The following is a 14,673-nucleotide window of genomic DNA, read 5'->3' on the forward strand; positions in this document are numbered from 1 at the left end:
GGGAGTGATGTGAAAAAGAAAGGGAGTTGAGGAAAAAGCTAGGAGATGTGACTATGGAAACATTGTACTTAAATGATCATTCTGAAGAGAAAAGCACATTAATGTGACATTAGATTTCAAGCAATGCCTCCTCTTTCCAGGATCTCAAAAGGTCTGTCCTTTGTACCATCTAATTATAGAGATATGTATCTACATAATGACAGCCCATTATGAAGTTCCTGCTCAATTAAGATTTGGGTCTAGCTCTTCTGTCATAGGTGCAATGTGGTTTCTAGTTCTCTATGGGTCCATCACAGAATGCCCTACTAATTTTAGCACAGCAAGCTCGCATGAAAAGAGTTGATGGTTACTAGTAATTACAGCAAGGCATGGGGGGTACCAACATTTCTTCCATAAGAACTGGGGCTTGGTGATGAATTTTATCCTGTAGGATGTATGTGGCACATCTTATTCATCTTGATGCTGAAGTGACTCAACTGGTGGGGCAGAGTTGCAATGCTAGCAACACGGGGCTCCTGCTATGTGCCTCCTAAGCATCGATCTTCCCTTCTTCCCTCTCTCCTGGTAAGAAGCAGTGATTCCATGCATTGTTGCCATGCCCCACTGGACAAACATCTTCTGCCTAGATATCTGCTTTCTGGTTTCAATATTCAAATGCTATACCTGATGTATGAAAGCCAAGTATGGAGGTCCTGTTCTTTGCCTGTGAGTTTTTTTTCAAGGGGGCTGGGAATTATAGCTCTGTGAAGGATTTCCTAACAACTCTCAGCAGTTTTAACGTTCTACAGTTCCCCGCATTCTTTGGGACAATCCTGTTAAAGTGGCATAAGATAAAGGTAAAGGGACCCCTGACCATTAGGTCCAGTCATGACCGACTCTGGGGTTGCAGTGCTCATCTCGCTTTACTGACCGAGGGAGCCGGCATCCAGCTTCCAGGTCATGTGGCCAGCATGACAAAGCCGCTTCTGCCGAACCAGAGCAGCGCACGGAAACGCTGTTTACCTTCCCGCCGGAGCGGTACCTATTTATCTACTTGCACTTTGACGTGTTTTTGAACTGCTAGGTTGGCAGGAGCAGGGACCGAGCAATGGGAGCTCAACCCGTCATGGGGATTCGAACCGCCAACCTTCTGATCAGCAAGTTCTAGGCTCTGTGGTTTAACCCACAGCGCCACCCGTGTCCCAATGTTAAAGTGGCATAAGAGTGCTTTAAATGTATTGTGTCAAAAACCCAGTGCAGAGGAGATCTTTAACTTCAAGTTGGAAATGTCCATTCTTGTGCTTAAGCTTACTCTCCTTTTCTCTCTCCCCCCCCCTCCTTTGCAACAACCCTTCAAGCAGACAGCCAATATCATTAGCATGTTGAGGCAGTTACTTCTGGATTACTTCCACATACCTCGGGTTATAGACGCTTCAGGTTACAGATGCTTCAGGTTACAGACTCCGCTAACCTAGAAGTAGTACCTCGGGTTAAGAACTTTGCTTCAGGATGAGAACAGAAATCGCACAACGGCGGTGCGGTGGCAGCGGGAGGCCCCATTAACTAAAATGGTGCTTCAGGTTAAGAACAGTTTCAGGTTAAGAATGGACCTCCAGAATAAATTACGTTCTTAACCCGAGGTACCACTGTATCTTTTTGCAGTTAATCGTCAACAAACTGTTAAGCTTGCCATTTTACCCTGGCAAACTCATGAAATCAGTTGTCTGCCCAATTTCCTCAGAAAGGTGGTTTTATCTGTACAAAATGATTCAAAGGAGTACGTTGGGGGTGCGGAGGAGAGGGGTACTGAAAGACAATTTTCCTGTTTGCACATAAATAAGTCCTAACAAATCAATTTGGGTGACAAAATATACATTATAGCAACGCATCCTGTGGTTCATAGGACATTGTACGGAGGTTTGTAACCTGAATATTTTGCTTCATCACATTTTTAACAGACTGCAAAAGGTCATATTTGCTTATTGGTGTATCCTGTCACATGGGAAGAAAATGGTTACTGTCAACATCCCCAGAAGTGTGACTTGAAAGTTATGCATATCCAGTAAGTACATTAAATAACTGCCAGCTATATTGCAGTGAGATGGAGAAAGAATTTCCTCCTCATTCCCAATTTCAGCTGTCGTAAAAGAAACAAATTAGTGGATATAAAACCTTGAGGAAAGAAGAATAAAGAATATAGGATATGGACAACCACACACTTTCTCAGAGAATTGAAGCAGATGAATAATAATAAAAAATAATGCCCAAATGCCCGTGTTTGTTTTATGAGTAAACAACCCTCGCTTCCCAATCCACTCCTACTGGAATGTTTCCAGTAATGCAACATGCCACATATTTCTGATTCTCGGCAAGGGTAAACCTTTTAGTATAAATAATGAGCAGTGTTAATATGAGAATAGGAGAATGGAGTTCAGTACCACATAAAGTGGTAGCACTGGCACCGTGACAGCAGAGGGGAATCTGCTTCAGCAACATAAGCTCAGATATTCTAATAAGGTTGGGACATGAAACTGGAAATGGTTTAGCGAAAGATGACCTTGGATCCCCAAAGGGCCCTAATGGAATAATTAGGGTACTTTTTGAATTAATTCAATAATATCTAGTTGGGTAATATCAAACTTACTCGTTGGGATTTTTAGGGACTTCAGGGAGGATTTTAATTTTACCTAATGTGGAAAGAGGGACGCGGGTGTTGCTGTGGGTAAAACCTCAGCGCCTAGGGCTTGCTGATCGCATGGTTGGTGGTTCGAATCCCAGCGGCGGGGTGAGCTCCCATCTTCGGTCCCAGCTCCTGCCCACCTAGCAGTTCGAAAGCACCCCTAAAAGTGCAAGTAGATAAATAGGTACCGCTTTCTAGCGGGAAGGTAAACGGCCTTTCCGTGTGCTGCGCTGGTGCCGGCTCGCCAGAGCAGCTTCGTCACGCTGGCCACGTGACCCGGAAGTGTCTTCGGACAGCGCTGGCCCCTGGCCTCTTAAGTGAGATGGGCGCACAACCCTAGAGTCGGACACGACTGGCCCGTACGGGCAGGGGTACCTTTACCTTTAATGTGGAAAGACTATGACCAAATAATGATGGGTTTCGGATGAGGACTATACCTAGTCGCGGGTGGCACTGTGGTCTAAACCACTGAGCTTCTTGGGCTTGCCAATCAGAAGGTTGGCGGTTCAAATCCCTGTGACGGAGTGAGCTCCCATTGCTCTTTCCCAGCTTCTGCCAACCTAGCAGTTTGAAAGCATACCAGTGCAAGCAGATAAATAGGTACTGCTGTGACAGGAAGGTAAATGGCATTTCCATGCACTCTGGTTTCTGTCACAGTGACCTGTTGTGCCAGAAGTGGTTTAGTCATGCTGGCCACATGACCTGGAAAGCTGTCTGTGGACAAACACGGCCTGAAAGTGAGATGAGCGCCACAACCCCATAGTTGCCTTTGACTGGACTTAACCACCCAGGAATCCTTTACCTGTCATACCTAGGAAACCTTGGTGCTCTCAGTGCTCTAAGACCAGGTTTAGACATTCATAAAAAGAAAAGAACCTAAGAAGAGCCTTCTGGGTCAGGCCATCTAGCCCTATGGGAAGACTCCATGCAGGTCCTAAGAGCAGCAGCACTCTTCCCTCCTATGATGTCCAGCCCATGGTCTTCAGAAGCATAATGCCTCCAAAAGTGGAAAAATAGCCCTTGATTGCAGTGCATCATTGATAGTCACCCACCTGGTTCACCACTAACCATTGCAATTCTAGGTTTCCTAAAAGCTCTTCTTTCCCTTTACACCCTAAATGCAGCTACTAGATGCCTGGAAAAATGTGTGTCCTGGACCTCTCTTTGTTTTTTTGCAGTCAGGCATCATTTAAATTTCTCACAGTAGCCTTGAATGAGGATGTCAAGGGGCAGTATGAGAAATATAGACGACAGCTGCTCCCTGAAAATTGGAGCTCACATTGAGGTTGGGCATTTTGCTCTTTTTGAATTCTCCTGTTGTGTATATATGTGCATGCCTGCAGATTAGGTCTGAGAAGGGCCAGCCCAGGACATTTTGGCACCTGAGGTGAACCACAAAATGCTGGTCCCCCATTAAAGATCTACATCAGGAATACAAGTAGGGAATAAAGATGTGCATCAGGAACAAGGGGGTCAGGGGCAAACTTTGGTAATCTTTCATAATATGGTGTCCTGTGGAAGCCCAAAATTTGGTGCCCCCAAATAGATCTCAATTATGGATCTTCTCAATTTTGTGCCCCCTCGGCTGGATGCTCTGTGCAGGGAAACTGCCTGCACCTCCCCAAATCTGGCACCAAGGGGGTAAGTGAAAATCTACATCAGTAACAGGGGGTGGGTAGGAATCAAAACAACCTTAAAAGGTAAAGGGACCCATGACCATTAGGTCCAGTCATGGCCGACTCTGGGGTTGCGGCACTCATCTCGCTTTACTGGCCGAGGGAGCCGGCGTACAGCTTCCGGGTCATGTGGCCAGCATGACTAAGCCGCTTCTGGCGAACCAGAGCAGCGCACGGAAACGCCGTTTACCTTCCCGCTGGAGCAGTACCTATTTATCTACTTGCACTTTGATGTGCTTTCAAACTGCTAGGTTGGCAGGAGCAGGGACTGAGCAACGGGAGCTCACCCTGTTGTGCGGATTCGGACCACTGACCATACGATCGGCAAGCCCAAGAGGCTCAGTGGTTTAGACCACAGTGCCACCCGCATCCCCAAAACAACCTTACCTGATTGTTTATCTGGTTATATCAAAGACCATCATGGAAGTGGGGAAGGGACTGCTCTGAATCTCACTGGGTGGGTGCAGACCCCAGGAGACCCCAGAGGGCAGCCCCCATTTCCTCCCAAGGGGTGGGAGGACTAGCAGTGCCTCCTATTTGCTGAGAGGCCACTGGGGTGGTGGCATTGGGTGGGGGTCTGCCAAGGAGACACCAGATCTAATGGGTGCTGCAGCCACTGCTGCTGCCATGGAAGCAACAGTGGGAGATGCTTTCTTTGGAGGCCAAATCTGCCACCACTATGGATCTGCCACCTGAGGCAGGCACCTCACCTTGCCTTGTGTGTGGGCCGGCCCCTAGGCCTGAGAGATTGCAAGGCAAGTAATTAAATAATCAGATAAGTCACACTCCTGAGCTGCTAACTGTTTAGATGCTGGTGAATCAGAGACTTTTGAATTCCAGATGGCTGGAAGGCTCTTATCCACATGGTCAAATGAGTATCAGAACTAGACCTATATCTATTAAGAGTGTAGCATAAGAAATAATCCTGGACTTGCATACTTGGTTAAAGTGCATTTGATGAGGAGGCAATCCTCCAGTATATACATGGACAGGTGAAAACAGCTGGCTGGATCTTCTCTCACCCTACATGGTTTTCTCTGCAAAATATTGTGATTGTTTAAACCATTTGTTAATTGGTGAATAGATGGTTTAAAGAACCATTGAGGGTTTTGTTTCTTCGTTTTCCAAAAAGATACATATAAGCAATTGTTGTAGTACCATTAGAGGCACGTCTGTAACATTATACTCTACTTACAAGCTCAGTGCATTAGTTCATATTTTTGTGGTGTTGTATAGTATGGGTAGAATGATACAACTTTCATAACATATATCAGCTTAATTAATCTCTAACATTTGGCGGGAGAAATAAAAAGCTCCCATGTCATCAATTGAGTTCAGAGACACTCAGGGCCAGGGCACATAATCAGCAGCCTGGGAGCTATTTGGTTTCAAGATTGCTTCAGCCAAATGAAAGTCATTGCTCTCTATCTATCATGTTGTATTTAAAGAGCAAGTTGCTGAAAATACAATATTGGTAGCATTTGCCTGCGGCTACCAACGTAGCAATCACTTGAGAAATTCTTATGGATCTAGACTCGCTGAGCCAAACCAGTGGCGTAGCGTAGGGGGTGCAGGGGGGCCGGCTGCACTGGGCGCAACATCTGGGGGTTAGGGTTAGGGGGCGCAAATCCACGGATTAGGGGGCGCAAATTACTTGCCTTGCCCCGGGTGCTGACAACCCACGCTACGCCACTGAGCCAAGCACATCCCCCCAGTCATGCAGGACAGCTCTACCCCCGTCCTTTTTTGGGGGTGAGGGGTATTGTGGTTTGTTTGTTTGTTTGTTTGTTTGTTGCTGCTCACCCTTATAAGGAGAGTGGGGTGGAAGGCCACAAATTATGGTTTGTAGGCTGCACTTGCCTTGGTGGATTCTATACTGTAGGCTGATCCACACCATAACTTTAAGTTGTATGGCTTCCCCGAAGAATATTGGGAACTGCAGTTTGTTGAGCATGCTGGGTATTGTAGCTCCATAAGGGGTAAACTATAATAATAATAATAATAATAATAATAATAATAATAATAATAATAATAATAATAATAATTTATTTATACCCTGCCCATCTGTAATACATCAAACATCAAAAGCTTCCCTAAACAGGACTGCCTTCAGATGTCTTCTAAAAGTCTGGTAGTTGTTGTTCTCTTTGACATCTGGTGGGAGGGCGTTCCACAGGGAGGGCGCCACTACCGAGAAGGCCCTCTGCCTGGTTCCCTGTAACTTGGCTTCTCGCAGTGAGGGAACCGCCAGAAGGCCCTCGGTGCTGGACCTCAGTGTCCGGGTAGAACGATGGGGGTGGAGACGCTCCTTCAGATATACTTGACCAAGGCTGTTTAGGGCTTTAAAGGTCAGCACCAACACTTTGAATTGTGCTCGGAAACGTACTGGGAGCCAATGTAGGTCTATCAACTACAGTTCTCAGGATTCTTTGCAGGAAGCCATGCACTTCAAATGTGCTTTCAATGTACGGTGGGGGTGTGACCTGTGTTGTAAACAGACTCGAGGCAACTGCACTTTTCTCCTGTATGCCAGGATGGTAAGCAGGCATTGTGATTCTAAGCAAATGAGTTTCCTTGGAAAGGGTCCCTGCCCTTTAGATTCTCGCAAATATATTAGTTGGAGGGAAATGATGGCAAATTGATAAGGTTTTGACTGCTCCCAAACAGAATGGAACCGAGCAAAGGTTAGAGACAATAATGATTGCAGGAAGGAAGGGCCCTGACAGAGTACAACGTGAAATGTCACACAACATTTCATGATATTTTCATTTTAAAGTATGTGTGGTTATTTACCCCCCGTCTTTTTAAAATACGGGCTTAACTATGTGTAATAAGTCATACAAAAGTGAAGAGATTAAGTCTAATGAAAGCTGGCAGCGTATACTTACGGCCAAGCAGATAAGATAGAGGAGGGGGATATTTACTTTGGGCCTGTGTGCAATAATCATAGAAATGTGAATGAAATCAAAACACTCACATTTGTTTACTAATGTTGAGGCACTGTAGCCTAAGAAATGTCCGGCTGGATCAGGCCACTAGGCTGGAAAACGTACAGAAAATGGCAATTAACACGATCAAGGGGTCAGAACACCTTTTCTTGCACAGGAAGGTGCAAACATTTGAGGCTTTCTTAGAATCACAGAATTGCAGAGTTGGAAGGGACCTTCACGGTCATCTAGACCAACCCCCTGCTATGTAGGAATCTCAACTAAATCATCCATGGCCATCCAACCTCTCCTTAAAAAAAATCCATATCTTCTCTCAGTCTCCTATTTTCCAGGCTAAACATACCCAGCTCCCTCAACCTTTGTAAATTCCCATTCTTTGCAACCTTGAGAAAATGAAAAATAATAATAATGAGGAATTAGTTGTTGTTTATATCAGTAACAATGTGTTCCTCAAAGTAGTTGTATGGAATCGACTTAACGCTTGCTACCTAAGGCCCTATCGTCACTATATGTTTAAAACAATGCCATACCACGTTAAACAGTCATGGCTCCCTCTAAATATTTATGGAAACTGTAGTCTCCATAAATAACAACAATAACAATATAATAATAATAATAATAATAATAATAATAATAATAATAATAATAATAATAATAATAATAATAATATTTATACCCTGCCCTCCCCGGCTAGAGCCGGGCTCAGGGCAGCTAAGACCAATAAAATTACAGTAAAATATAATGGGGGGGGGGACCAATTTAAAATACAGGTTAAAATGCAATTTAAAATGCAGCCTCATTTTAAAAGTAGCCCATAAATCAAAACCATAAGGGGAGGGAAACATAAGGGTCAGACTGAGTCCAAACCAAAGGCCAGGCGTACAGCTCTGTCTACAGGCTCTGCGGAAAGATGTCAAGTCCTGCAGGGCCCTAGTCTCTTGTGACAGTGTTCCACCAAGTCGGGGCCAGTACTGAAAAGGCACTGGCCCAACATGAGACCAATCTAACCACTTTGCGACTTGGGATCTCCAAAATGTTGTCATTTGTGGACCTTAAGGTCCTCCGCGGGGCATACCAGGAGAGGCGGTCCCGTAGGTACGTGGGTCCTAGGCTGCATAAGAATTGAGAGTTGTTAGGAGTCCCCCAATACCCTGCAATTCCCAAAGTAGTTTAAGAGTCTGACCGCAAAAGGAATATAGGATGTGGGGTTTTAAAAGGAGGGGGACTTCAAAAGCTAACACAGAGGTCTGCGTGGTGATTTCTTTAAGGTGCATGTACAGAGTTGAGCTGAGTGAGAGTCCTGAACATTGTGTGAAAAGAATAAAGGACTCAACAACCCTCATCTACCAAGTTCCAAAGCCCTGATTCCTGGAAGATTCTTCCAATCCAAGAGTCAGCCATGTAATCTCCCTTCCCCATCAGAATGTTACTTCTACAGAAAGAAAGGGAAGGAGCATTGTCTCCTCTGCTGAAATCTGTAAAACTGTCCCTGGCAGCAAACCTACGAGTAGCATTTTCAGAGAAAGGAGCAAAAGGCACAATAAATCAGCAAAGGCAAGACAAGTTGATTACAGCTAATGAAATGCACTAGCATGGTGTTTTGTGGTGAGCGTGTTCATTTCATTTTGGAAGAGTGATGATCAGGTACAGTTGGAAAATTATTAGTCTGCAACAGCACTACTGTTGCTGTTAAAACTAGGCTGTGCTTCTGTCTCATATACAAAACCAATGGGAAAGTGCATGTGTGCCCAGTGTGTGCACAATGGATTTCTAAGAGCTTTATTTATTTTTTTCTATGGGAGAGATACTGTTCCAACTGAGTACAGTGGTACCTCAGGTTACATACGCTTCAGGTTACAGACTCCACTAACCCAGAAATAGTGCTTCAGGTTAAGAACTTTGCTTCAGGATGAGAACAGAAATCATGCTCCGGTGGTGCAGCGGCAGCAGGAGGCCCCATTAGCTAAAGTGGTGCTTCAGGTTAAGTACAGTTTCAGGTTAAGAATGGACCTCCGTAAAGAATTAAGTACTTAACCCGAGGTACCACTGTACCACATTCTGTTATGAAGCAGAATGGAGATGGTCAGACTCAGTTTGCATGTAAAGTGATGTGAAACCGTCTCTCTATCTCTCTCATACCCTCAAACATTTCTCTGATGAAAATAGGGATGTCCCATTCCATAATGATAATTTTACTATTTATACCGCACACATCTTACTGGGTTGCCACAGCCACCCTGGGCAGCTTCCAACATATATAAGAACATAACGAAACATTAAACATAAAAACTTCCCTATGCAGGATTGCCTTCAGATGGCTTAGGGACTGGATAACTCCATACCCTCCAACCTTTTCCAATGAGAATAGGGGCATTCTAAGGAAAAGTGGGACATTTTGGGATCAAATCAGAAACTGGGATGGCTTCTCTAAATCAGGGATGTCCCTAGAAATCAGGGATGTCCCTGGAAAACAGGAACACTTGGAGGGTCTGCAAAGGAAAGGGAAGCCCAACTAAGGCAGAAATGGTCATTGATAAGGATATATAGGAAACCCTAAGATCTGGGACTAAGAGGGAGTGAATTTTGCCATTCTATGGTACAAGCCCCATCAATTTCTTAGTTCTGAAAGGTGTTTGGTATACATATGAAGGAGGAGCCAATAGGGTCTGACAGTGGACTGGCAGCAGGAAGAAGGGACCATAATAATCAAAGGATATGAGATCCCAGAGTCAATGGAAAGCAGTGCTGTTGATGAGATGCCGCAGAACATAATAACTTATAACTCTGCTCTTCAGAGTGTGCAGAATAGCTGACATTAGATCCCTGGATCTGACAGTGAACAGTGTTTTAAAAGTATTCATATACAGTGGAACCTTGGTTTACGAACTTAATCCATTCCGGAAGTCCGTTCTTAAACCAAAGCATTCTTAAACCAAGGCGTGCTTTCCCATAGCAACGGAGGACTCAATTTACAAATGGAACACACTAAACTGGAAGCGGAACATGTTCTGCTTCCAAGGCAAAGTTCACAAACCAAAACACCTAACCCGGGTTTGCAGCGTTCTTAATCCAAGTTGTTCATAAACTAAGCTGTTCTTAAACCAAGGTACCACTGTATTCTATAATAATTACTATGCATACATCTATAGGGACACGGGTGGCGCTGTGGTCTAAATCACTGAGCCTCTTGGGCTTGCTGATCGGAAGGTTGGCGGTTTGAATCCCTGCAATGGGGTGAGCTCCCATCGCTCTGCCCCAGCTCCTGCCAACCTAGCACTTCAAAAGCATACCAGTGCAAGTAGATAAATAGATACCTCTGTGGCAGGAAGGTAAATGGCATTTCCATGCGCTCTGGCTTCTGTCACAGTTTTCCTTTGTGCAAGAAGTGGTTTAGTCCTGCTGGCCACATGACCTGGAAAGCTGTCTGTGGACAAACGCTGGCTCCCTCGGCCTGAAAGCGGAGATGAGCAATGCAACTCCATAGTCGTCTTTGACTGGACTTAACCATCCAGGGGTCCTTTGCATTTTTTACTTCTTCCCCCCCCCTTTTTTTTTTTTGCATAAATGTATAGGTGGTACTGTTTTTAGCTTGTAATCCTGCCCACATTGGCAAAATGTCCCATTGAAATAACTGGGAATTCCTTTTGAATAAGCATGCATAGGATTGCACTGTGTGTGTGTGTGTGTGTGTGAGAGAGAGAGAGAGAGAGAGAGAGAGAGAGAGAGAGATGTAGTGGGGCTCTTGAACATAAGCTGCATCTCCAACTGAATAAGAGGTATAGAAATTCAGTGCCTTCTGCGTGAATTCTGCCTATATAAGCAGGCCTCTAGTCTTTTGGGATAGTTGTGGAGATATCTAACTTGTGGCTTTTATAATATATTCACATGCTTTTTGCTCTGAGGAGTCTTAAAATACTCTCTACACTTTTAATAACCTTTGCTCTTCAAAATACTTGCTAAGAGTTCAGGGTTACTAGGTAATGGCTAGTTTGGAAAGCTTGAACTAGTGGGCACGGACGGGTTTCACGATAAATTAATTTGAGGTTCCAAAAAACTTTTAACTTAAATTTGAAAAATGTCAGTACCAGAGAATATTTGAAGGATGGAGGACAAATAAAACCAACACAATTAACCTCCTGATTATAGGGTCTGGTCTTCCACTTAAAGTTAATGACTTTTACCTTTAGTCATCACAATTGGATCTAATACATTTTAAATGGGAGCAAGAAGTCAAATGAGTGTCCTCAAATTGCAACAATCATTTAAAGGCTATGAATGCAAGGAATATCAAATTGGTTTCCACGCAACTTCACATCTTGTAGTTTGAGGTTATGTGCCTTGTATTGATGATCCAACTAAGGTTCTTATTTGGCTGACAAATGGGTTTGCCTCCTTTTAAAAAGTATTCATTTGAGCTAGTCAGAAGATAAATGGCGGGCTGACGGCTTTGTGGTGCATATACCATTCTAAATATATCAGGGAACAAACACAGTTTAAGGTCTTTCCATTGGTTTTATTAATTATTCTTGCCGTCTTTATAGCATCTTTTGAAGCAATTTGGTCCTATTGTCTTCTTGGATAAATGCTCAAAAGTAATCAATGCCTCTCCACTTAGTAAGAGAAAACATGGCTAAACAAGGTTGCAGAACTACTGTGCTTTCTTCCTTTCTAAAGCACTACAAATTGTGGTTTCACGGTAGCTAAAAGATCGGCATCAGGCAATATAGCAGGGGTCAGCAAACTTTTTCAGCAGGGGGCCGCTCCACTGTCCCTCAGACCTTGTGGAGGGGCCGCACTATATTTTGAAAAATAATAATGAATGAATTCCTATGCCCCACAAATAACCCAGAGATGCATTCTAAATAAAAGCACACATTCTACTCATGTAAAAACACCAGGCAGGCTCCACAAATAACCCAGAGATGCATTTTAAATAAAAAGACACATTCTACTCATGTAAAAACATGCTGATTCCTGGACCATCCACAAGACAGATTTAGAAGGCAATTGGGCTAGATCCGGCCCCCAGGCCTAAGTTTGCCTACCCATGCAATATAGCAATGTATTCTGCAGAAAGTAAAATTAATCCAGCTGGTTTACATCAGCATAAAATTTTGAGGGAATACATTCCAGCACAGAGTGGAAGCACACCTAGGGAGCATTCTAGCATAAAGCAAGCTGGTGTAAGTCAAAGTTGTGTCAAGTTACTGTGGATCCTATCCCCGTTCAGCAGTGGGGTGCCTGCAGCTATTTGGCATAAGACTGGCAGAGGGAAAACAAGCCTTTACAATTGACAAGTCACATGACCAAGTTGAAAAGGCTCAGAATCCAGCCTAAGTCTTCTGGTCCGACTCCTGAAATGCCCCTTTTGGGAGACTTACACTGGCCTCTCTCCCAGTAAGTGGCATCAGGACGAACTGCCAGGAGAATCATAATGGATCCAGTAATGGGAGTCACCCACCAGGTTGCCTTATATAGGAAAATTATTTGGGTAAATAGAAGGGCTGCCAAAAATAAAAATATAAATCTGTCTTTCAGTATGGCGGGCTAAGGCAGTGCAGTAATGGCCAAACTTGGCATTCTGGCTGTATTGGGATTACAATTCCCATCATCCCTGACTACTGGTCCTGCTAGCTAGGGATGATGGGAGTTGTAGTCCCAAAACAGCTGGAGGGCCAAGTTTGGCCATCACTGTGCTAAGGCAATATAACGGTGCTTGCAGGAGATAAGTCCTTCCCTTCGTGACCATAATACAGGGGTCAGCAAACTTTTTCAGCAAGGGGCTGGTCCACTGTCCCTCAGACCTTGTGGGGGGCCAGACTATATTTTGAAAAAAAAATAATAAAAAATGAACGAATTCCTATGCCCCACAAATAACCCAGAGATGCATTTTAAATAAAAGGGCACATTCTACTCATGTAAAAACACCAGGCAGGCCCCACAAATAACCCAGAGATGCATTTTAAATAAAAGGACACATTCTACTCATGTGAAAACATGCTGATTCACAGACTGTCCGTGGGCCACATTTAGAAGGCAACTGGGCCACATCCGGCCCCCGGGCCTTAGTTTGCTTAAAAAGGTAAAGGGACCCCTGACCATTAGGTCCAGTCATGACCGACTCTGGGGTTGCGGTGCTCATCTTGCTTTATTGGCCGAGGGAGCCGGTGTACAGCTTCCGGGTCATGTGGCCAGCATGACTAAGCCGCTTCTGGCAAACCAGAGCAGTGCACGGAAATGCCGTTTACCTATTTATCTACTTGCACTTTGACGTGCTTTCGAACTGCTGGGTTGGCAGGAGCAGGGACCAAGCAACGGGAGCTCACCCAGTCACGGGGATTCGAATCGCCGACCTTCTGATCGGCAAGTCCTAGGCTCTGTGGCTTAACCCACAGCGTCACCCATGTCCCTCGTTAGTTTGCTTACCCATGCCTTAATAGCTAAATAACAATGAGACCTGAGTGGCATGCAAGGTTATTCCACTTCCACTACCTCTCACCTTGTTCCATACTAAGGGTGCCAGCAGTCAGGCAGGCTTTCATTTTGCTCTCTACTAACAACAAAGAATGATGTCGTCATTTGTCAGTCACCTGAAAATCAATGCCTGCATAAAGAAGTCGTTTAAAACAGTTTTATGTGGAGTCATAGGTAGAAACATATTTACCACACTTTTACATCAGCCTTTGCCTTTGATGCTGCTTTACAAGTTTAAAGGGATTAATAAAGGGGATTATATCCACCTGCAAGTATATATAATGCTTGGCATGATGTATAAGCAGCTGGTGGATTCAAGAAACTATTCCCATGCCCCAGTTTCTTTGTACTTTCCCCCCTCCTGATCAACACATAGTGGGGCTCTCAACTGAAGTCCCCAAAAGGCAGCTTCACATTTTATTTTAAAATGACTGACTCCATAAGCTAACACAGAATTAAAGGTTTTTCAGTGGTTAAGGGATAAGGAAATATTTTTGTAACTCATTGTTCCAATCTTAAGTTCAGTTCTCCACAATTTTGCATCAGTTTGTGAATTTGTGAAGTTCCCATGCAAAGTCAACAACATACTTTTCCCGATACACAAACGTTTGTAGGCAATTTCCCCTAATATAACAGATTTTTGTACCTTCTTCTCACTAATATGTGTAATGTGATGCACACTGACTTTTTTGTACACATTGCTCGGGTGGAGAACGCCATTGCAAAAATTCAGAGACATGTGAATCACATGAAATGACTGTGTTTCAGAGAGTGCAATTAGAAAAGTTCTACTTTAAACATGAAGAAAATTGAATTTGTGCTCTTTCTCTACACTAGACATTCTGGGAGATGCGTGGCTGCTGTAGCAAACAGAAGCTTCATTTTCTCCTCCTTATTTCCACCTCTTCCTTTTTCT

The 14,673-nt window shown here is 44.1% G+C and overlaps 1 protein-coding gene across 6 annotated transcripts in view; it reads left to right on the forward strand.

The window, feature by feature from the left end:
• Positions 1 to 14,673, forward strand: part of LOC308593896 (uncharacterized protein) — a 188,941-nt gene that overhangs the window by 168,553 nt on the left and 5,715 nt on the right. For all 6 annotated transcript variants that reach the window (XM_081206694.1, XM_081206693.1, XM_081206690.1 and 3 more), the window contains one exon: positions 1,938 to 2,041. In XM_081206694.1, the coding sequence (XP_081062820.1) occupies positions 1,938 to 2,041 (104 nt within the window). The remainder of the gene's footprint in view (positions 1 to 1,937; positions 2,042 to 14,673) is intronic.

This window comes from Podarcis bocagei (genome assembly GCF_964188305.1).
Source record: "Podarcis bocagei genome assembly, chromosome: 8".
Classification (NCBI taxonomy): domain Eukaryota; kingdom Metazoa; phylum Chordata; class Lepidosauria; order Squamata; family Lacertidae; genus Podarcis; species Podarcis bocagei.